This window comes from Octopus sinensis, linkage group LG13 (assembly GCF_006345805.1).
Source record: "Octopus sinensis linkage group LG13, ASM634580v1, whole genome shotgun sequence".
NCBI lineage: Eukaryota > Metazoa > Mollusca > Cephalopoda > Octopoda > Octopodidae > Octopus > Octopus sinensis.
Genome location: NC_043009.1, coordinates 35,004,122 through 35,030,196, shown reverse-complemented (window position 1 = coordinate 35,030,196; position 26,075 = coordinate 35,004,122). Strand labels below are relative to the sequence as shown.

Below are 26,075 nucleotides of genomic sequence, written 5' to 3'. Positions count from 1 at the left end.
TTTAGAAAACATGGCAAAGCTATGACAAAATTTTGTTCAGTTGATTTCACTCTCTTTACTCTTTTACTCTTTTACTTGTTTCAGTCATTTGACTGCGGCCATGCTGGAGCACCGCCTTTAGTCGAGCAAATCGACCCCGGGACTTATTCTTTGTAAGCCCAGTACTTATTCTATCGGTCTCTTTTGCCGAACCGCTAAGTGACGGGGACGTAAACACACCAGCATCGGTTGTCAAGCAATGCTAGGGGGACAAACACAGACACACAAACATATACACACACACTTATATATATATATACGACAGGCTTCTTTCAGTTTCCGTCTACCAAATCCACTCACAAGGCATTGGTCGGCCCGGGGCTATAGCAGAAGACACTTGCCCAAGATGCTACGCAGTGGGACTGAACCCGGAACCATGTGGTTGGTTAGCAAGCTACTTACCACACAGCCACTCCTGCGCCTATCACTGTTTAGTTCTTCACAAAAACATTTCTAATAGTGTTTCCTCTAATGATAGGAACTTTACAATATTTTCATATTTGTTTGCGAAGAAGAATAAATTCGTTTTGACTGAAGACAGTTTCCTCTTTTGTAATATCTATTTCTATTTATGCGTTGAACCCCAGTACCAAATCTTCATGACTTAATATAGATAAGCTTATTGTTTGTTCTCATCTGATTCCATACGTCTAAGCTATCTTTCAAACTGGACAATCATTTTATCAATGGCCCCTTTAGAGTTGTCTTTTAACATAGGAGAGTTGATTCATCTTGATGAGACAGCACGGTAACTTCTAACGTGTAAACAATGTTTCAATCTATGAACGATTGTTGTTAATTTACGATCCATCTAAACTAAGTAATATTGATGTAAATAGCTAGATATTTTAGAGCTATTATTCAACAGAAAAGGATATTGCCGCAAGGAAAAATATCTTGAGATTATTCCACCTTACTTATCCGACTTTGAATCGATAACAGACAGCTGGATGCAATAGAGATTGTGTTTGAGAAATTTGATAACATTTTAAATTATTATTACATTTCAGTTTTTCTTACGGCATTGTATGTCGATCGCTTTAGGTTGAGAGATAAGCGACTTTGATTTCAATTCTATTTTAAATCGTTGTCGTTATGGAGGAAATGTATATCATTTGTGATTTTACATTCTTTTATAAAAGTTACTTAATCCAAATCTGCCCTGCCCTTGCTTTGCTCTAGGATCATCAATTCTGCTTCGAAACAAACTGAATTATCTTCACACTCCTCTTCTTGAAATTTCTTCATTTTACTTAACTAGTATAAGTGTTACTTTTTCATAAAAGTTATTATCGACTATGTACAGATTAGTATAGTTTTGAGAAGTATTTGAGCCGATTTATGACATATGTTCCCACTGAGGTGGAGGCACATGGCCTAGTGGTTAGAGCAGCGGACACGCGGTCGAAGGATCGCGGGTTCGAATCTCAGACCGGGCGATGTGTGTGTTTATGAGCGAAAGCACCTAAGCTCCAGGCGGCTCCGGCAGAAGATAGGGGCGAACTTCTGCTGACTCTTTCGCCACAACTTTCTCTCACTCTTTCCTCCTGCATCTTGCAGCTCATCTGCGATGGACCTATACGCCAAGAGACCGGGAAACCGGCCCTTATGAGCCAGGCATGGCTCAAGAAGGAACAAACAACAACAAAATATGTTTCTACTGACTAGTCTTGGTGAGTTACAAACATCCATTGTTACACAAATACGGCCTCTAACAACAAAAATGCAATCATGCAGCTCACTTTATTATATAATGGTTCAATACGTAGTATGCAGGTTCACAGTCTGATTATATAAATCTTTTACAAAACCGTTTGATATTTTCGTGTACCTTCGATGAAGGTCATAATGGATGCAGCCAAATGGATTCAGTGACAATATCACAGTTGACGGTTTTTGTGGGATGTACTTTTGGGTATTGTATACTTGTTGCTTCTCTTTGTTATCACACGGTGCCCTGAAATGTTGCTTTGGAAGCTGGAAACAATCGTACGAAGATAATTGTGCTATACTCCATTTTCTGTATTTCGGGTACGTTTAAGTTATCTTATGGTTTGCGGTTTTGAATTGGCATGTTCCTACATTTTCAACGTTATAACATCTAATTTTTCTCAGGTTCAACATAGGCTCATTTGCCGGATTTATTGAAATGAAGTTCCAGTTGTGGTCATCCCAATTTTGTCTTGGTTTATAATAGATTTTACCAAAGAAGCAATATCTCGCATGTTTTAGGGTTTGCAGTTAAAATATGTTATTAGAGATGTTCAGTTAATATTACTAGAAGATCTAGTGTCTACTGCGTCCTCTTTGTTGCCACAGGTTTAACATTGGTGTTTATTTAAAACTTCCCCATGTTGTTGTTTGAAACGGTAAAACTTGGCACGTATATTTCGTGACGGCAATGGCCAAGAACTAAGATCCAAGAAATCTAACCAATCGCCAAGAACTACGATCTAAGCAAACTATTTTCGAAAAAATATAACGATGATTCACAATAGGAATTCCAAGATGAGGATTTTTGGAAGCACTCCGTCGGTTACGACGATGAGGGTTCCGGTTGATCCGAATCAACGGAACAGCCTGCTCGTGAAATTAACGTGTAAGTGGCTGAGCACTCCACAGACACGTGTTACCTTAACGTAGTTCTCGGGGATATTCAGCGTGACACAGAGAGTGACAAGGCTGGCCCTTTGAAATACAGGTACAATAGAAACAGGAAGTAAGAGTGAGAGAAAGTTGTGGTGAAAGAGTACAGCAGGGATCACCACCATCCCTGCCGGAGCCTCGTGGAGCTTTAGGTGTTTTCGCTCAATAAACACTCACAACGCCCGGTCTGGGAATCGAAACCGCGCTCCTATGACCGCGAGTCCGCTGCCCTAACCACTGGGCCATTGCGCCTCCAAGATGAGGATTAGCACATCCATTTCATTGGCCTAAAACTTTATATTACTCAACAAATACGCAGTATTTAATACAGTAGTAATTTCTATGGAAGAAATATATTGAGAAATATATGGAGAAAATGTGTCGTGTAATTGTGGATTACATGTATATAGAATTATCCCGAATGATACTTCGACTATACAAGCCATCGGTGATACCATCCTTCTTTAGTGTCTAGACTGAACCAGACTGAACCAGAATCATCATCATAACAATTCATCAATTACCTATAGACGTCCTATATATATACATGACTTAAAATATTACAGGTATTCTGTATGAATTTAGTATGTATAAGACTAAGATAATTTCAGTAAATATTGGCCTTCTATTAAAAAGGAATTACAGTATTTAATTGCTGCTTTGCTTTTGGGTGTCAGTGTATTCTAAAATCCACAGTTTTGCTTTAATATTTTGAAAATTACAACCAACGTTACACGATAGCTTTACAGTAAGATCTAAAAGATCTAGACATCACTGAGAGAATATGAGACGAAGTTAAAGAAATTAGCTGTATGTTAGAACGTACGACATGTGAAGTTATCTTATGTCTTTTTATAGTTTCAAACTATGTGTATTCATTTTATTTTTATATTAAAGAGAATAAGAGCCAATAGAATTTTTAATGCATATTATTTTCATGGTATGAAATTAAAAAAATTGTTTAAGAAACAAACAAGAAGGCTTGTACTTTGTCACTCGAACGCTAGAAAAACCAGCCAAGTCTTCCGTTCGTCAGAAAACAGGGTGAATTATACTATTTCTATAGTTATGCAAATAAGGTGGTTGCCAGTGCTGTACATTTATTACACACTCATTCAGAGATAAACAGAGACGACAGAAAAAGTAGCTGAGGTATTTTAGTGATCAATGAAATTTAAAGATACATTTTATCAACTTTGGTAGAATAAGAACTCTGAACATAGACGGAACGGACTAAACAGCGTATAGCAATCGTTCATATATCCCTTGTGTCATTTTTACTGCTTCCCACCACCATCACAGCTTCAACAATATTAAACTAAAATCTATTGTATATTTACTTAGACAGTAAAAGACTGACAAAGTTTTTGAAATTTTTATTTCGTTTTATTCATAAAACTCTACTATCTCACGTTTATACATTAATTACTAAACTTGCAATCCTCCGCAAGATGATTGAAACACTGAGTCGTTCAAAACTGATTTTCAATGAATACCTTGAAAAATGGTTTTGCAATAAAAAATACAAGTTTGTAACAAAGGAAATAAAGAAATCAAATTGAATTGGAAATAAAAGAACGCAAATAGATAAGAGAAGGAAAGATGCGTGTTTCTCATGCAATGTTGACAATTTACTTAGGTCGTGTATTCCTAAACTAAGAATTAATTATAAACGTCTACAAATGATAAAGGAAGCATTACGTAAAGAATGTTAGATTCTTTATACACAATAACACACTTCAGAATTCAACGTTCACATCTGTTTTTCTTTTCTGTATTCAAATAATACCAAAAAAGCAGATGTAGAAGCGCAGACATCTAGGTGCCTGCATGTACATATACAGATGTATATATGTATATATATATATATATATATATATATATATAAATTTCTTTCGTAATGAGATAAAAAAGTTACAATCACATGTGCATGCGTAGTTGTGTATATGCATAAATATGAGTATATACAAATGTATGTTCATACGTACATTCGTGGATCTGTACAAGCATACATACATACACACTCATACACACACACACACACACACACACACACACACACACACATATATATATATATATATATATATATATATATGTATGTATGTATGTATTTATGTATGTATTTATGTATGTACGTATGTATGTAAGTATGTATGTATGTATATGTATATGTAGAAAGTTAAAAAGGAACACACGAGTTGATATATATGGAAAAATGTCAAGGTAGAAAATACTAAAATATTTTTATAAAAAATATTTCAGTACCGGTTTCAGTTACTGAAACTTTTTCAACTGTAAGTATGGAAAACAATTAAATTTTGGAAAAATTAAAAGGAAAAATTTTTTAAAAAGAATATTTGCATAGTGTTCAAATACAAATTTTCCTTGTTTCTGCCTATTTCTATTTCTCTTGTTTACTCTTGTGGGTTCGAGGTAGTTGAGAATTTTTGGTAGGGAAGAACTAAGAAGAAGAAGAAGAAGGAGAAGAAGAAGAAGAAGAAGAAGAAGAAGAAGAATGTGGGAATGCCATGATAGCAGTATATTAAATACTCAAATGCCCTGAATGTGACTCGTTGTGGATGGTAGTAGTGATTGAATTCATGAGACATCTCTTTTGAATGCATTGTGTATAAAATGTGTATAGGTGGTATTCTAAACAGCAATATTGGTAAAGTTATGAAGGAGGTGGCAAAGTGGAAGAAGAGGAAAAAGAAAAAGAAGAGGAAAAGAAAGGAGAATAAGAAGGAATGTAGGTGGTATGATAGTAGTAAGGTGTTAAACGGTCGTAGTGGCTCGTTATGGATTATAGCAGTGATTGGGATTGTTTTTTAAAGAATTCTTGGGAATCTCTTGAGTGTATCATATTTTTATATTTGCGTGTGTGTTTGTGTTATTCTAAGGTCGTAGTGGATATGTCATTTGTTGTAGACGCGTTCAAAAGGGTTTTGTATTTTGTAATAAAGAGAGTCTCTTTGCTAATTCGTTTGCGACAAGATGTATCATCCCTGAATTGGTAGAATATGAATGAATCTCCAACTTTGGAGCCACAACTATCAGCCTTGTTAAATAACTGGATAATCTTCAGGTAAATTAACTGAGGGAGCCATTTATTCACGATCGTAGTGATTTTCGACTGAAACTGGAATTAAACTTGCAGAAAGTTACTACAAGCAACATGGCTGGACACAACATCATCAATAACAAAATCGAGGAACAGAACAAAAGCAACAGCTCAGCGGGTAAACAATTTCTTTCTAGCTGTAGTTATAGAAGAAACCGTAATTAGGAAACTCATTTCTCTTGGAGTGATGAATTGAATAACGATCTATTTAACTGCTCCGAAAAAGCGAAACAAAACCCCATTGTTTGCTACATGAAATGATTGAAATCATATTGGGACGATCTGCATCCAGAATTTAATCATTTTACTACGAAGCAACTACACCGACAAGCAACATTTGTAGAAGGTTAGTAACTGTACCTTTATTGAGAAAACTGAAAACGTGAATGATCACAAAAGGGATAGAGATGCAGATTAAGTCATAAAATGTGACAACCGGTGCAGACTTTGTGGAGTTCACACTGAAGATATCTCCCACATCATAAGCAGTTGTCCGAAAATGTCATCACGGTATTTTCTACTGATGAGACACGACGTTGTAGCTAGGATAATCCTTAGGACAAAGAAAAAAGAACCTACAATATGGTAGAAGCCATAGCCACTCATAATAAAAAGGAATACTGGTGGAATATACCAGTGAAGACTAATAAAATTTAAGCGCAACAGACCTGCGATAGAGAAGAGAAACTGTGTACAACTGTGGAAATTAGTTACCCAGCGGTTATTAACATAAAGCTGAAGATCAATGAAAAAGAGAACACCTATGCTGAGAATTGAGAAATCTGCAGTTACTCTATTCAGGTTTATACCTGTAATTATTGAGGCCCCGGGATATGTAATACACTGCCTAAATGCCAATCTTGAGGAATTAGGCTTCTCAAAACCAGAATGGAGAAATACCATGTTGTTGATGTTGAAATTCCAATGAAGGAGCCTTGGATCTAGGTTACAAACCGGTTCTTTCTCTATTGGCAAGAAAGAAATTTTGAAATAACTGAATAATAACATACATACAACAATGTATATGCATGCATATATATATATATATATATATATGCACACAAAAAGAGAGATATATGTAAATGTATACAGACATATGCATATCTGTATGTATGTGTGTGTAAGTGTGTAAAAACTTGGTTTGCAACCGCGTGGTTGCCGGTTCAGTCCCCATGCGCTGTACTGAAAGAAAATGTCTTCTACTATAGCCCGGGACCGACCAATATGTTATGCGTGAAGTTAGACGGAATTTGTGGAAACCCGTCGTATAGTTGTGTTTGTGTGTGTATGTGTCTGTGTCTGTGTGTCTGTGTGTGTGCACATACCTTTTTAACTATGTAATTATAAAAAATATGATTATAATTAAAGGTGCTGGAGTGCCAACACCCATACGCTAGAAGTAGAGTCAAATGCCTACAAGCCACTCTAAATTTGTCCTCTATTTTATTACAACAAAAGGTCAAATGAGAGGTAATGGGTAAAAAGACTTACAAACATTTTGGATTACCCTATAGCTTAAAATTTCGTGTTCTGTAATAAAAATTACTCCACTCTATTCCGTAGAGAGACACCCACCTATATATGAGAGAGAAATACATATGCATACCAATAAATTTCTGCATACAGACACCAATATAGAGATGCATTTTCCGCGTATACATTATATCTAATCCCCATCATAACCATGTGGTTAATGTCAGAAATTATGCCGGGGTGAATACAGTACCGCAGCAAAATATAATGACTCGAGTACTCAAAATTATATATACTTATGAATTGAAGATATAATCATTACAATGATTATATCAGTGGCTAGCATATAAAAAAAAAACCACAATATCGGTAATTCTATTTTTAAAGCATATAATTATGAAAATATAATTATAATTAAGGGCGTTGGAGTGCCAACGCCTATACGCTAGAATTTAGAGTGGCATGTAGACATTTGACATCTACTTTTAGCGTATAGGCGTTGGCACTCCAACGCCCTCTAGTATATTTATGCTTTTATAATTATTTACTTAAAAATTAATTTTACCGATTTGGTGGGTTTTTTTATATGCTAGCCACTGATATAATCATTTTAGTGATTATATCCTCAATTTATAAGTACACACACACATTTATATATATATATATGTGTGTGTGTGTGTGTGTGTGTGTGTGTGTGTGTGTATGTGTGTGTGTGTATGTATATGTATATGTGTATATATATATATATATATATATATATATATATATATATATATATATACATAGTTGATCCAAACATGAACAAAGAGAAAGCACAACAACGCGAGGACGTGGAACAAGTATAGTGTTACTGGACGCTCAGGAAAGGAAAGAAAGAAGGAGGATTCAACGTTTCGAGCGAAGCTCTTCGTCAGAAACATAGAAATAGAAAAGATTCAAGGAAAGGAAGACGGAGAAAGAAAATCGCCAACAATACACACGCGGTCACATATTGAAATGACCGGAAGGGAACGGGTGAAGAAAAAGATCTTTCAAAGACAAGAGAGTGCAAGAGGAGGTATGTGTGTGTGTGTGGGTATGTGCATGTGCGCAGGTCTGTGTGTATGTGTAATGAGAGCACGTGTGTGTGTGTGTGGTTGTGGCTGTTTAAATATGTGTGTTGGGCTTAGTGTCGTTTAAGGTCATAGGAAGAATTTATAGTATGAATTTTGGTAGGAGTGGCTGCCTATTGTATGTCTACCTACACATGTACGTAGGAGAATGGTCAGTAAAAGGTACTGGTAGTTTCAAGTATGTGTGTCTGCGTGTATGTATATGTAGTGTGTGTGTGTTTTGTTTGCAGTGTGTGTGTATGTGTGTATGTATGTATGTATGTATGTATGTGTGTGTTCGTGTGTGTATGTGTATATGAGTAGGGGAGTAACTGTACTTTACTTTATGTATGCGTGTGTGCTTGTATGTGCGTATGTGTGTATGTGTGTGCATGTGTATAAACACGTGCGTGTCAATGTATGTGCGTATGTACAATATATATATATATATGCATGTAAATATATATATATATATATGTGTGTCTGTGTGTGTGTATATATGTATGAATTATGTATGTATGTGTGTTTGTGTGCGTGTGTTCGTGCGGCAGAGAGAGAGTGTGTGTTGGTAGGTGTCTCATTCCTGTAGCATAGCTGTTCATGAAAACAGACCTCTAGAATATCTACCAGACTTGAAAATAGATACTAGGATCGATTCAATGCTGTGTCCATGCTTGGCCACTCTCCAATAATTGGATGCGCTAAGTTCGTGACAAAATCGTCCTCATGGTTGTGGCTCTCAGTATATTAAACTTCTTCTGCTGCGTAACTGTATAGGATTTGAGGTCGCGGTCTCTACACTTAAATGCTTTCTGTAATTCGCATTCAAAAACCGTTTCTATGGTATGACACGATGAATTATCGAACACAGAAATATATGTAACAAATGACTTTTTCATGTTATCTCTCTCCCTCTCTCCCTCTCTCCCTCTCTCCCTCTCCCCTCTCTCCCTCTCTCCTCTCTCTCTCTCCTCTCTCTCTCTCTCTCTCTCTCTCTCTCTCTCTCTCTCTCTCTCTGTACATACACACACAAAAACATATATATTGATATACTGTGTCTGCCAAAAGTCCGTTCGGTTTTTATCGACACTATCCATTAAACACTCTAATATGTAGCTAGCTTACGTCCCCTTCGTGCATGCGCACTCTTTAAATACTTGGCACTTCAATGTAATTCTAAACAAAATTTCAATGTAACATTAAATTTTGTGTGCTTGAGATCATCCTGCAAATGGAGACGGAAAACAAACATTTTCAACACCTCATGCAGGAAAATGTGGAAACCTGCAGGAAGGTGTGTGCTGTGTATAGTGATGTTGTTACAGAAACGTGTGTGCCAGAAGCGGCTTTCGAGATTTCGATCGACAATTATTTCAGTTCATGATGCACCTCACACTGGCCTGTCAAATGAGACGAACAGCAATATCAGCACTAGTTATGCGAGCAGTATGATTACAGCTATTCACAAAATAACCTAACCGTATGTAGAAAACCATCTACATAGGCTAATTTCGTCAGCACGCTCGATGCACCCATATCCTCCATATTTGCCCCACTTTGAACCTTCAGATTTCGGCTTCTACAGAATTCATTGAATGGACAGTTCTTCAGAACTGAAGAGGATGTAAAAATTCTTCGCCAGTAATGACAAGAATTTCTTTATGCAGGGAATAATGGATCTGTCCATAAGACGGCAGAAGATAACGGAACAAAATGGTAATTATGTCATTAATTGAATAACTCACTGTGTGTGTAAATCTCGTGCCTTATTTTCGTTTAAAAAACCCGAACGGAATTTTATATTCTCAAATATACTTATTCACAAATATGTACATACATATCTATCTATCTATCTATCTATCTATCTATCTATCTATCTATCTATCTATCTATCTATCTATCTATCTATCTATCTTTCCATCTATCTATACAATTACAAATATATATATATATATATATATATATATATATATATATACGTTCATATGTTCACATATAAACACTCAAACACACATGTATGTGGTGTGTGTGTGCGTATGTGTGTACTTACATACATACATATATACACCTGTGTATACTTAATATTAATAACGTAGTTCCTATCTTGCATTAAGTACTACAAAAAACCTACGTACCTACATTTGAAAATAGCCCTTTCTAACTCAAACAAATTCAACGAAGATAATTTCTTCTCACACACAACAGAGAAGCACACATATATTTACACACAACACGCACGAACACACACACACACACACACACACAAGCAAGTGCACACGCGCGCGCACACACCTATTTCTAATTGCATTATTAAGAAGAAAAGCATGCAAGTACATATATATGTGTGTGCCAGTGCATTTGTTACCATGCGATTAAACATCCTTCACATATATTGAAGCATATCTACGAATTATATATGCAATTAAAATACGTAAACATTGGGAATGCGGAATAGATAAAATAAATGAATCATCAATATACTTTATAAAAACATGGTCACGCGTCTCACATACACCGTCTTAATTATCAGGGTTTGTTTTCCTGCACGTGATAAATCCGTAATACATGTTTGTGCGTGTATGTGTATGTGTATGTAAAAAAGGGATAATGTTGAAGGAAATGAAATAAGAGAGAGTGAGAGAATGAGAAAGTGTTTCATAAGCATTTCTTTATACACTCATAAATATATATTAATACAATTACAAATATAGACATTTGCTTAAGAATTTCTTGTATTATTAAGAGGAATGTCATATTAAGGAGGATTGTTTAGGATGCTACATACGAGCATTCAGTAATTAAATATGAAGCAATATTTTTATGAAAAACTAATGCTCCCCAAACACAGTAGTATTTTCTGTGGTGGAAGCATTCCGTCGGTTACGACGACGAGGGTTCCGGTTGATCCGATCAACGGAACAGCCTGCTCGTGAAATTAACGTGTAAGTGGCTGAGCACTCCACAGACACGTGTACCCTTAACGTAGTTCTCGGGGATATTCAGCGTGACACAGAGAGTGACAAGGCCTGCCCTTTGAAATACAGGTACAACAGAAACAGGAAGTAAGAGTGAGAGTGAGAGAAAGTTGTGGTGAAAGAGTACAGCAGGGATCACCACCATCCCCTGCCGGAGCCTCGTGGAGCTTTAGGTGTTTTCGCTCAATAAACACTCACAACGCCCGGTCTGGGAATCGAAGCCGCGATACTATGACCGCGAGTCCGCTGCCCTAACCACTGGGCCATTGCGCCTCCACTTTTCTGTGGTACTTGTTACTGCACCTTGTCAGTGCATGATGTGGCCGCAGTACTGTAACTTATTTAGCCAATGTGAAGTGTAAAGATTCATGCCATCTATCGTACCTAGAAATCACATTTTCACCAATCGTAGTTTTTTTTCCGAGTTTACATATCAGTGGGGCTTATTGTTTATGTTATGACGATGGTGTTTTCACGGTTATAATTATTTCAAATTTTTGCCACAAGGGTAGATTGGGGAAAGTGGGGATGAGTCGATTACATCGACTCCAGTGTTCACTTATTTTATCGACCCCGAAAAGATGAAAGACAAAGTCGACCTCGACAGAATTTGAACTCAGAACGTAGCGACAGGCGAAATAGTGTGAAACATTTCGTCCAGCGAATAACTGTTGTATCTACTTTAGTAGCCACGATATTTTCTTCGTATCGGATACAATGTATCTTTTCTATATCAGAATGGTCAATCGTGCTATCGCTGAATTTGAATCGTCTACCTTGACTGTGACTCGAACTTTACCATAACACGTAATTGACTCTTAAAACTCCCAACTGAGATCTCGTGCAACGACTCAACAACGACTGACATACGACTCCCTGTACCAGTTGACGTTAACTCACTTTATAGTGGCTGATTCATACCACTTGTCCTGTGGGAGGGGTGTACCATTTCCACTACAACATCTCCCCTTTTAGCTTTTTCTTTTTCCCTTGATTATTTTTTGTACAACTTAATATTTTTTTCGTTTTGGCGTCTATTTTTTGGAACGCTGTGTTCTTCCTTTTTCTTCCACTTGTACGCGTGGGTTCAACCATCTGTAACGGCGTTGGTACCTAGAATGTGGCATACATCCATTCTATAGTTACTCCCAACCTGTTTGGTTAATTTTCTATGAATCTCTTCTTTAACTGGTTTCTGTGTCATTTTTCAATACCTTTATTGCTTTTCATCTCATATATCATTTTTCCTTTTGTACTTTGCAATTTCGCCTTATTCCCAGTACTGTTTTCTGTTTTTATACGACCTCATGTACACCAATTTTGAAAAATTTTTGATATATCTTTCTTGGCAATGTTTCTTTCCTTGCCAGGTAGCAATTTATCAAAAGCTAATTTCACCTTCTTCGCGAACATCTGTTCTGCTTGTGTATTCGGGTTCGGTGTCACCCTGTACACTCTTAAAAATTGTTGAAAAGCGAATTCGTCTGTGACTTCCTTGTTTGCTTTTCTTGAACCTCTTTTAAAGTTACCAACAAAAGCTTCCTCCTGTCCATATGATCTGGAATGGTAAGGCGCTATTGTTATATGTTCTACCGTGAACACTTCACAGAATTTTCTAAACTCACTGGACACAAATCGTGTTCCATTACCAGACACAATCACGTCTTGGATGCAAAATCTTGCGAATAATTCGTGAAAACATTTTATTAGAGTTGAGAAGGTTGGTCTTTTGCCTTTAACCGTTTCAGACCATTTTGTAAAACTATCAGATACTACTAAGTAATACCATTTAACAGACTCGCGAAATTGATGTGTAATCTTGACCAGTGACTGTGTGGTAAGTAGCTTGCTTACTAACCACATGGTTCCGGGTTCAGTTCCACTGCATAGCACCTTGGCAAGTGTCTTCTACTATAGCCTCGGGCCGACCATAGCCTTGTGAATGGATTTGGTAGACGGAAACTGAAAGAAGCCCGTCGTATATATGTATATATATGTATATATATATATGTGCATGTATTTGTGTGTCTGTATTTGTCCCTCCAACTTCGCTTGACAACCGATGGTGGTGTGTTTACGTCCCAGTAACTTAGCGGTTCGGCAAAAGAGACCGATATAATAAGTACTAGGCTTACAAAGAATAAGTCCTGGGGTCGATTTGCTCGACTAAAGGTGGTGCTCCAGCATGGCCGCAGTAAAATGACTGAAACAAGTAAAAGAGTAAAGAGTATGGGATTTTGACTTCTGACCAAAGCTCCCATTTTTTAGTAGGCAATTTCGTTGCCAGAGCACATCCTCTCCAGACTTTACCAAGTTTTCAATTTCCTTGTCCATCTTCGGTCAATATGCATAACGGCACATTAACGCTTTCATCCTTGAGATCCCCAGATGTTCAATGTGAAATTCTTCCAACATTCGTTTTTGTAGTGTCTCCAGTATCGCTGTCCTTTGGACATATATCAGTAGGCCGTCACATGTTGAATATATGTCTTAGTGTTTTTTGGTACGGAACCGTTTTTTTGCTTTCTTCTGTTGACCATAGTGTTCTTTTTTTATTTATGAACTTATCATTTGACGCATTCCGATTTATATATTCCAGGGTTATCAGTAACTCTCGTACAATGTTCCACATTATGTTCTTAATTTCACCTTCGGTTCTTAAAGCTGCTATTACTATATCCTCGAATGGTTCGCCATTTTGGGGTATTTACCTGGACAGGCCGTCAGCATGTCCTAACTTTTGCAAAGGTAAATATTCCATTGCGTAGTCATAGTTTAGTAGTATGGTGTTCTATTGTTGTAATCTCATACCACTTGTCCCATGGGAGGGTCGTACCTCTTCCACTACAACAGTTTATTAGGTTTACGGAGATGTATTTTCACAGCGAGTGACTTCATCTGAGATCGTGTGCTGGAACGAAAACAATTGCAGCGTGGAAGGTGTTTATAAGCCATTTAAGAAACACACAAAACCGCTAGATTCACTTCAACATTTAAATTTAATTTGTCAAAATATTTTCGTCGCTTTGAGACCACAACCTGTTCACTGACAAAACTTCATGCTGCATCTTGTTTATTAGACATTTCTTTAATTCAAGTATTTTTGCAATATATTATCAGTGCTAACTAATAATATATTCTGTTTCGAGAGTTTTGCTTTGTTTTTTTCTTCTAAAATTAGTGTACTCTTTATTTGTATAATATTATATATCAAAAGGCAAGTTGTCTGTCTGTGTGTTGTGTGAACCATTTCTACTACAATTTTCAATCGAATTTCACCAAACTTGACATGTGTGCTCTCTTTGACTTAGGACGCGTTTTCTTCTTATTTTTTTCCCCGAAATTGATCGCCGCCAGCATAAATAGACTACTCTCAATTCGCCTAGGTTTTGAACCCACCACGTCCATGCAACGGTACGCGTACAATTTTCAGCGCTTCTCTCCAAGAAAATGACTCCTAATTTCTAAAATAAAAATTATGAAACTTGCAAATATATCCAAAATAAATGAATATGCAATGAAAATTACGAAGATTCATCTATTTTTAAATATTTTATACAAAAAAAAATAAAACATGGAAAACGAGCACTCGCGAATATAAATGAACATGTCGGACAATACAAGGGGCGGTAACTTGTATCAGATATTACTAATGATACGAGGGGCCCGACAATAACGTTCGCAAATTTTTGATTGTTTTTAATCAGATATTTTACTGCGCACGCTCATAAGTGTTAGTGTAGCACGCGCTGCTACCACGTAACAGCTATTCGCAAATACCTGTTCAGTGGTAACAGGACGTGCTAGAAATACCAGCCAAATCGGTTAATGCTTACAAGTGCTCCTGCACGTCAACCCCCACCACTTTTCTTTCTTATATATATACATTATAGTCTCTGGTCCACCAAAGCCTTGTGAGTGGATTTCGTACACGGAAACTGAAAGAACACTGTCGTACATATCGTGTACATTAGTGTGCGCGCGCGAGCGTGTGTGCGAGCGTGTGTGTGTGCGTGTGCGTGTGCGCGTGCGTGTGTGTGTGTGTGTGTGCGCGCGCGTGCGTGTGTGTGTGTGTTTGTACTCTCACCATTGGTTTACAACCGGTGATTGATAGATAGATAGATAGATAGATAGATAGATATGTTTCTTTATTAGCCACAGAGGGCTGCACACAGATAGAACAAATTACAAGGTAGAGCTTTTCTTTTGAAGGTTTAGAAAAAAAAAAAAAAAAGGAAGGGGGAATTTCGATCAAAAGGGATCGTAAAAGGAGAGAAAGAGGACAAAAAAGGGGGGGAGAGGAAAAAAAAATTTTTTTTTAATTAAAAAATTGATCAATAGGGATCGTTATCACAGAAATGTCAATATGAAGTGTAAAGGGGAGGACAGGTGAGGTTTACCCGTGGAAAGAAAAGCCTACGGAAAAGACCACGGTAACCTCGGTCAATGGAGTTACATGTTATATTTCTTTTTTTTTTCTTTTTTTTTTTGCGAATAAGCAACTCTCTGTTTTCAATTTCTGGGTTCATAGGATCATGCTCAAGGTGGCTTCGTCATTCATACGTGCCATTCTTGCTACATTCACCCATCTTTTTTTAAAACATTCGCTAGACAAAACTTGCCTCTCTACTCTCACTTTCCTTTTCAAGTGGTACTTGAAGAAGTTGATGAGAGATTGACCAGAGAGGAAAGTGTTTGTCTCCAATCCTTTCAGACGCGTCCACCAGATACATTCTTTCGCCATAGCCACAAGGATGATGAAAATAGCTCTTCCTTCCCGTTTGAAGGAAGGAGGCGTGACAATATTGACGATAGACTCAGCTGATAAACCGATTCGTCCCACACGTGACAGCAGTTGTTCGACATAAGCCCACAGGTCGGAAATTGTTGGACATTGCACGAGTGCGTGCAGAACGATTTCGTCGCTCTGACCGCATCTCGGGCAGGTCGGCCCCGTGTTTCTCGAGCCGTGTCTGTAGAGCTTATCCCGAACGGGTAGCGCTTCTCGGTAGCACTGCCAGGCCAGGGATCTCTGGAAGTTGTCCATGGGCCCTGGCCCGAAAGTTGTCCTGAACAGGCGGGTCAGGTACTCCTCGTCGACGTCAAGGTTCGCCCCGAGCTCGTCGTCGTACCTCCCCTCCACTAAACCCCTATAGAATGCTTTGGTTGTGTTGAAGTCACTCAAGGTCGACCCGGGACGGCAGAGTTGCTTGAGAGCAACGCGACACTCGCGGTGCCATTCGCCCTTCCTCGAGATAGATAGATAGATAGATAGATAGATAGATAGATAGATAGATAGATAGATAGATAGATAGATAGATAGATATTTGTGTTTGTATATGTGTACACATATGTATTTTCACACACTCATACACCGGATACATTGGTTTTATAACGTACAGGAGAAAAAATAGGGCATATCACTGGAGTGCAAATTGTCTATCTCGGTTCCTTCCGTGACCAACTGATCAGCTCAAATACAAATTTTATGTGTGTCTAATAAAGGGCACGAAGGCAAAAAGTTCAAAGTAGCTGTCAAACTTTTCGCTGCGAAGATAAAACAAAACACTTTAGAGAAATGCATTGACTGGTCTTTCGGTCTAATATTTGTTTTTATATGCAACTATACTCAAAAACAGGTAGTGATATGTTGTGTGTGCATGTATGTGTGTGTGTGTTTATGCGCGCGCGTGTGTGTGGGACTGTTTTGCAGTCTATTTATATTTAGAGAAAGTTTTCTGGAAAAACAAAATTGTTTATTTTGCAGGTGATAATTTACGTAATCACAATTTAATTGCTAGAATTTTGTGAAAAGAATGATGATCTGAAGTTTGTAGGAGTGAATACGGTATTTTTTTTTTCTGAAAAAAATATCAAAAGAACTAACAGCAAACAGAAAAAAAAAACGTTTAATTCCTATGCCAGCGGGAAGTCAAGATATAATTGTCATGTTTCGATCAAGCTTCCTTTAATTCGAAAATCTCGCCCGAAAAGATCGATATTTCTTTCTATCCACATCTTATTAATTTAATTTATGTTTTGAATTAAAGAAAAACACTTTCTTCTGATATTTTTCGTGTCTTTTTTTTCTTTTTCCGTCTTTCTGTTTTATAATCTCAAAGAAATCTATATCTTATTAATTACGTCAATCGTTAGTTCACAGACACATAATCATATATATTCCCCTGAAACTAGGAATTCTTGCAAAAATTCAACGCTAACCATTACACCGCAACATAAACATAATCAATAATATGGTTTTTCAAAATATTTTTCATGGTTATATTTTTCTTGTTTCTTTCTTCTTAAAATATCGAACGGACCAAATTTCAGAATGAACATTCTAATGTGCCAAACTATTTGCATTTACAAATTATGTATTTAATATTTCACACCTGGTTCAAATATGTGGAGAGATCTCTTTAAATGGTGGTTAATGCGTTGAAATATGAAGATGATTAGTAATACTGCACATATATACGATCACGTGCATGAATTACGTATATAAATACGATTATATACAAATACACACACATAGGTATGTGTGTGTATGTACGTATATATGCATATATGTTTACATATATATACATGTATACATATAGGCGTAGGAGTGGCTATGTGGTAAGTAGCTTGCTTACCAACCACATGGTTCTGGGTTCAGTCCCACTGCGTGGCACTTTGAGTAAGCGTCTTCTACTATAGCCTCGGGCCGACTAAAGCCTTGTGAGTGGATTTGGTAGACGGAAACTGAAAGAACCCCGTCGCATATATGTATATATATATATGTATGTGTGTGTATATATTTGTGTCTGTCCCCCCAACATCGCTTGACAATCGATGCTAGTGTGTTCACGCCCCCGTGACTTAGCGGTTCGGCAAAATAGACCGATAGAATAAGTACTAGGCTTACAAAGAATAAGTAGTGGGGTCGATTTGCTCGACTGAAGGCGGTGCTCCAGTATGGCCGCAGTCAAACGACTGAAACAAATAAAAGAATAAAAGAAAGAAAAGAATATGCATATTTATGTAATTATATATTTATGTTTGTGTGTCCATGGGGTGTGTGTGTGTGTGTGGTGTGTGTGTGTGTATGGAAACAACGAGAGGGAGAGAGAGAGTGGGAGGGAGGAAAACTTCGTTCTTTAATCTGGTTTGTAAGATTATGTGCATTCGTGCGTTGAAACAAATTCTGTTGCACCTAGGGAGTCATTATCTCAATATTATTAACACACGCATGGTGCAGTTCCACTCCTTTATCATTACTCAATTGGTTAAAGTATCCAACTAACTAATCGATTGTTTGTTTAATTTGATTAAATAGCAAGTCATTTATTTGGTTTTCGTTTGTCAAATCTTTTTCATTTCTATTTGCAACATTTTTTCCATGACTTTTTACTTATTCTGTAACAGCTAGGCCCAATATAATACCATAAAGGAAACATTTTATCATCACTAATTGTGATTGAGGCTGTGGAAGTACCTATATTGCAAGAAATAAGAGTTAAAACCTTTACGTATTTACTGGTTTCGCCTGGTAATTATATACAACGGATCGATTTAGCCAAATCAGCAAGTGACTGAGTAATCAATGCTGAAGTGTTGACGACTGATAGGCGAAATTACTCTAGTCCAATGATCCTAGAGTCGCTCACGAGGCAGTTATCACCCCTGTCTATATACAAAATTATATATATATATATTATATATATATATATATATATATATATATATATATATATATATATATAAATTTTTTCCCGAAAAGTTTTATCGTAAATTAGTTATAAATTGAATAGTGTTCACTTCCGGATTCTCTCACTCTGTGAAAGTTTCTAGTTCGAATCACACGTGTCTCGAGATGTCCTGAAGATTTTCTATTTTGGATATATTTGGGGTACTTAGGTCTGCTCAGGACTTAGTGCTTGCTTTTTCCATGGGTATGAGTAAGTATTTCACTTATATCTCACGTATTTACCGCTGAAGAGGGGAAACTTCTTATGAATTAACCCCGAAATTGGGACCAATACGGTAATAACGGATTTTTTAGAAATTTCTATCGGTTTGTTTCGAGACGCATAAATTATAATGGTTATTGACAATTTTTGTCTTTTTTTCGGCATATTTGGCATTAGAATTTGCTCTTATTTTGTAAATTATTGATAAATTTAACCTTTAAAGGTATTTTTTGATATGCTGGCCATTGATTAAAAATTTTTTCCAGAAAAAAAATTTATCCTACATTAGTTATATATATATAATATATATATATATATTATATATATATATATATATATATATATATATATAATTATATATATATATATACTATATATATATATATATACATATATATACATATCTATATTATTATACTTTTCATACAACACTAGAAGTTTTAAACTTTTATTTCTTGCAATATAGATGATACGACCCCCTCAGTCACAATTAGCTACGGTAAAATTTTTCCTTTGTGGTATCATATTCGGCCTTGCTATTGATGTATATATGTGTGTGTGTGCATGTGTGTGTGTGTGCGTGTGTGTGTGTGTGCGTGTGTGTGTGTGTGTGCGCGTGTGTGTGTGTGTAAATGGATGAATGAATTATCCTTTGTTTACAGTTAACATGGAAAATTCAATAAACAGTTACCAGGGTTGCAAAATTCACGCAAGTAACAAGGATGCAGCCGACCTATTCAAAGGTAGAAACTCTGGGTTAATGTGCAGTAATTTGTATAGTATAAATAAATAAATGGAGTTGAACACAGGTGTTATTCAGATTCTCTTACTTTCAACATATGTTTCGAAGACAACATTGGTTTCATTCCAAAGAGGAATAAACAGTGTAAAATAATGTAATCTTCTCATCAGGAAAGAAAGAAAAAGTTTACCAACATAATAAAATTCTTCAATGATTATTGGTATATATGTGAATTTATAATCATCGTAGAGAAGCTATAGGCTTTGAAACATTTGTACATAAATATTCATCCATTTACACACACACGCGCGCACACACACACGCGCGAACACACACGCACACACACGCACACACACACACACACAAAACATTATAACAATTTTGATGGCTGCATAAATGATAAACATTTATATATATATATATATATATATATATATATATATATACACGATGGATGAAATATTATCATACCAAGACGTTATGTAAATTTTGAATGAATTTCATAGCTATACATTCATATGCTAATGCTTCTGATACGTGGTATAACTATCACATATACTCATATACTTAGTTTGTATTTTAAGATATCTAGGAATTTTGCCACAGCAAATGCTTGTTTCAGATATTATACACCTATTTGGAACAGAAAAGAACAATCTTCTATGATCATAAAGGGGTATTTGTTACCCTGCAAATGTGAACATTACTTCCGGAATCAGTAAGAAGAATATTTATGTACAACTGTTTCAAAGCCTATAGCTTCTCTACGATGATTATAAATTCACATATATACCAATAATCATTGAAGAATTTTATTATGTTGGTAAATGCCTATGCAAGAATATGGAAAAACTAGGATTTTTACGCAAATGAGCAGACCATCTAAAGCCGATGTTAAGGTGGTATGTCGGTAGTCATTGGGCTGAAGTTCACCAAGTGGGCGCCTTGCCGACGGTGGCCATTCGATGCTGGATGTTTCATTCCGGAGGAACAAAGTGGGGAATTCTCTCTCCCTAGTAATCTGGGCGTGTATGCGCTACAAACACAAACACACACACCACACACACACACACACACACACACACACAACACACACACACACACCACACACACACACACACATACACACATACACACACATACACACACACACACATATATATATATATATATATATATATATATATATATATATATATATATGTATATATATATATATAATATATATATATATATATATATATAATATATATATATATATATATATACGCTGGTAAGTACAGCTTAACTCATTCCCATGTTTATAAATATTTGGAAATATCAACCTTGGCAATTTGTAAGCGAACGAATTGTTTTCGAAAAAAATCTTATATAACTTTCTTCAAAATTAAACAGGAATCTAAGCACGTAAATAAGCATCAGTATGTCAGCATACACAGATGCATAATACATATTTATACACACATATATAAGTACATATATATTTTCGCACATAGCTGCAAAACACATACGTACATACATACATTGAAATAAAGATAAGACATTGCTACAGAAAAAAAGGTAGATTAGCATTGGAAGAGACTGAAGTCGCATTTCATAAATATTGAAAAATTAATTAAGTTATGAATTAAAAGCAGCGCTAGTATTGTAAGCATTATTGACCGCACATACTCAACGTATGTGTTTTGTCTGTTTACTTGTTCGCTGCCCACAACGCTCTAGAGACGACTCCCTCTTATCGCTGTGTGTTTTAACACCTGAAAATCATAGGCAGGCGATACTGCTCACCCAACAATCCCATTCAGAAGTAATTGATACAAATACTTCCCCATTTTTGTAGCTTATTAACATCATTTGCTTGAATCTAGCAACATCCTGTACCTGAATCTATGAATGGTAAAACATCCAGTGATATGTTGACTCCAGAGTATTGTAACGCAGCGAACCTGCGAACAAGCGAAACATACACTATGTACTGTTGATAATGTTTATTGAAGAATTAATATATACAATTATATAAATTCTATTTTCAGAATTTCATTGACAGCTTCCTGTCCTATGGATCTAAGACGATATCCTATGGACACACAAGTTTGTTCTCTTTATATGGAAAGTTGTAAGTATCAGTAATAGACATTCATTTTTTTATTTTTACTCAATCCAAAGCCTGCCCCCAACGAAAAGATCTATATTCAAAGCTATTCTAACCGTGACTATCCCATCTGGATTTCTTTTCCGTTTTATCCTAAATTATTCGACCAGGTTTCCTAGTAAGTTGGTTTTACTTCCGGCCATTAGACTTACGAAATTTAATTTTCAATGAAGTGTGCATTTAACTTCAAAATTCATGAAAGTTTCGGCTTTAATATGTTAATACTAATTCAATAGGAAGCAAATGCATTACAGATATATAATCGCAAATATTGCTTACTTTCTTCATCATCAGCATTACGGCTCTAAACCAACTGTTATCTGAGATGATACTAGTATATAACACGTACTTATGTTAACTTTATCGACATCTGAATCAATAATTAATACAAATTCAACAATTCTAAATCACCAAATTCAAACATTTCTCCTCACCCGCCAGACTCAGAGGCTCTGAAAAGGGTCTACTCTTCTTCTTCTGGTTGAAGAATTGACAAAAGAACAACTTCCTACATATGGTCACAAGTGCGAAAATAGAATGTAAAGTTCATGCTTTTCCCTATAAGCTTCGAAAACTGTGAGTGCTTAACCTTCCTGCTGAATTATTTTCGAGGAAGCTAAAATGTTCATGTAGCTTCTGAGACTGTTAGCTACTTAAATAACGGTATGATTTCAACATGAAATAAAAATAGTTTTATTGTATTTTAATTTCTACTGTGTTCATCTCTTCAAAAGTCCTCATGACCAACTCGCATATCCACTTATACATGATGTGTTTAACATGGCATGGTCTGTTTCCCCATCAGTCACCATGTGCAACATATGACTGAAATGCTTAGCGGTATTTCGTCTGTCTTTACGTTCTGAGTTCAAATTCCGCCGAGCTCAAATTTACCTTTCATCTTTTCGAGGAGTCGATCTAATCGACTGCTCCCTCCCCCAAAAAATTTCGGGCCTTGTGCCTAGAGTAGAAGAGCATATGACTAAAACCAGAGATATCTGAGTCAAATGAGCGCACTCTAAACATTGTAGTTGGACACTTTCTTCATCACATTATCAAAAATAAGGACAAGAAAGGCGGCAAGCTGGCAGAAACGCTGACGCACCGGGCGAAATGCTTAGTGGTATTTCGTCAGTCTTTACGTTCTGAGTTCAAAAATTCCGCTGGGGTTGACTTTGCCTTTCTTCCTTTCGAGATCGGATCGATAAATTAAGAACCAGTTGCGTAGTGGAGTTGATCTAATCGACTGGCCCCCTCCCCCAAAATTTCAGGCATTGTACCAAGTGTAGAAAAGAAATTGGGACAAGAGTTTAGTACATTTCAAGATAACAGGACGTAACTATCTAATTTCTGGACCACTATCTCGTACTGATTCAAAACTTAGCATAGCGTAGAGCATGGTCAATGATTTAATACAAGGACTGATGGTAGGAATTGAGGATGGTGAGGGAAGAAACTATAATTCATGCACTGCTGTAAATACTTGCAACAGACTGAACTCTAATAAAAAAAAAAGCACCCAAGGCTCAACCAGGTGACGAATTAAGTTTACCTTCGATGAAGTCTATCCAACGGCCTTCATCATATTTCCTTCCACCGATTTTCACTCAAATTGTGTTGCTTCATTTTTAGTTAAAATACAAGATACAGATACAAGGTGTGACACAAAAGGATTGTCCCGGCACCATATATTTCGAAAGCAAATTTATTTATCAAGCATTCATACTTTCCCGTATGAAGTTCGGAGTACTAATCGTAAGGTATAAATTGCCTTCCCACGGACATAAACTACACATTAGCAACAATATTTTTTTGACTCAAAAACACGTCAGTGGAGTAGCAAATATATCAATTTAAACATTATATAGTTTTATTTAATAAAACATCTGTTTCATTTTATATTTATCATTTACATTTTTTTCAGTTGCTTACTCAAAAAGGAGTGTAATATTTCTGTGGGCTGCTAACCCTCTGAGCCTTAGTAAAAATCTTATCCTGCCCCACTTTCGTATTTTAAAACATGCACCATACGAATGCGATCCTACAATGCAGTTTGACTCGGGTAAGTTCATTGCTTTATGAGACACAATATAATTGATTCTTTGTTATATTATATTCAGAGTATTGTAATTGAGACGAGCCCAGAATTTAACATGATGACTGCAGCTTCTAGGTATGGCTGCCAAGTATCTGTCACATGGTAATTTATTGTTTGGTATGCATGAAATGCGCATAATTATAGGACAAACTATGAATGACAAACAGGATGGCGATGGCTAGAATGCCTTTGATTGGAATTAATCCCGTTTCACACAATAAATATGAATATTTACATGGGATTAGTAAAATATCCACCAGTAATAACTTAATAATCAATGTCAATGTTTATAAATTTAAAGTTGTGTGTCATATAGGAGGGTGGGGGAGAAAACTTCCTGGATTTAAGGGTGTCATGAAAGGCCTGGCTGGAGGTCTAGTGTTCTGAGTTCTTTTACAGAGCTTAGGAAAACTGAAGAACCGCGGAAATAACTTAGTGAATCTGTGAGAAGAATACGTTGAATAAAGTCCTAATTAACTGACCATCCTGTATATTCTTCTACCCAAAGCCAGGACTTTTCAGCACTCATTCATAAATCAATAAATGGTACTGACATTATTTACGAAAGTGTTAAGATATGTTCTTTCTTAAATATATATTCGGCTAGATATATGCTGTTTCTCTATGCGTTATATTCTCTCGACATCTAACACGCACACATATATTAACATACATGCACACATATACATACAGACGCATTAGTCGGGCATAGCATCGAATTCATTTACGTTAGCATAAGTGAGGATTTATTCTATTGTACAACCAAAATTATTCCTTTAACCTTAAACATTTACCGTGCATACAAGCCTGAAATAAATAATGCGTGACTTTGTTCTTTGCAAAGAGGTGACTTTTTATAGAAGATCGTAGCAGTATTCAATTAAATCAATTTGAGGAATAACTCGTGGTTTACTGCTACATTTGCCCTATCAAATTAGGAACCCAGAGTCAGCTATCACAGGACAGAGAAATTCCAAAGAACATTGGAATTGAATCAAGTTCAATAACATTTATATAAAATGGCTACGGAAATATATAAAATGGCTGCATAAAGGGAATTGTCCTATTGTGGTGAAAATTACCCTTTTAATTCTTACTGCTATTCAACGTCATCGTTGGGGATTGTTGTAGCAAGCTGCCTTCTTTGCGAAGAAATATGCTATTCTAACTACTAAATATATTGTTCGCGTTTTTGTTAGCGAACAATATTATCTAATATGTCTTTGTTTTTCAAAACGCTAGGCTTTAATTTAGAAAAGAATTTCTTATTATTTAGCCAGATCAAATCACTTTGAATACGTTATCTCGATAACCCCACCATGTTTGTTCAATATATATATAACGTATATATGCAAACAACTTTTAAAATGTCCGGTTTATATAGTATTAAAATGGAAAAATAAGGAAATTGCACATTAATTTGATATAGTATAATTAAATGCGTGAGTAAACAATAAAAATAATTTTCAGCGAAGCTTGAGCTTAAATGCGTAAAACAGTCGAAGGCTTTCTTAAAAGTGGAGTTGAAATATTCACTAGCATTGCAATGCAAAATAACTATAACATGTAAAGTCAAATTCAAATGCGACAGTCAAAATTATCCCCAAGTCAAATTCAAATGCGACAGTCAAAATTAACCCCAAGTCAAATTCAAATGCGACAGTCAAAATTATCCCCAAGTCAAATTCAAATGCGACAGTCAAAATTATCCGAAAGTCAAAACATTTTACCTATACGGTATTTTGTCGGTTGACCTTTTAAACTTTGCCGCGTGCCTGCA

General features: G+C 36.1%; 1 protein-coding gene across 1 annotated transcript in view; it reads left to right on the top strand.

Moving 5' to 3' along the window:
- The window catches only part of LOC115218269 (glycine receptor subunit alpha-2-like), a 602,367-nt gene that overhangs the window by 555,294 nt on the left and 20,998 nt on the right, over positions 1-26,075 (top strand). Inside the window, exons 8-9 of the mRNA XM_029788018.2 lie at positions 22,079-22,161; positions 24,122-24,259. Of these exons, the coding sequence (XP_029643878.2) occupies positions 22,079-22,161; positions 24,122-24,259 (221 nt within the window). The remainder of the gene's footprint in view (positions 1-22,078; positions 22,162-24,121; positions 24,260-26,075) is intronic.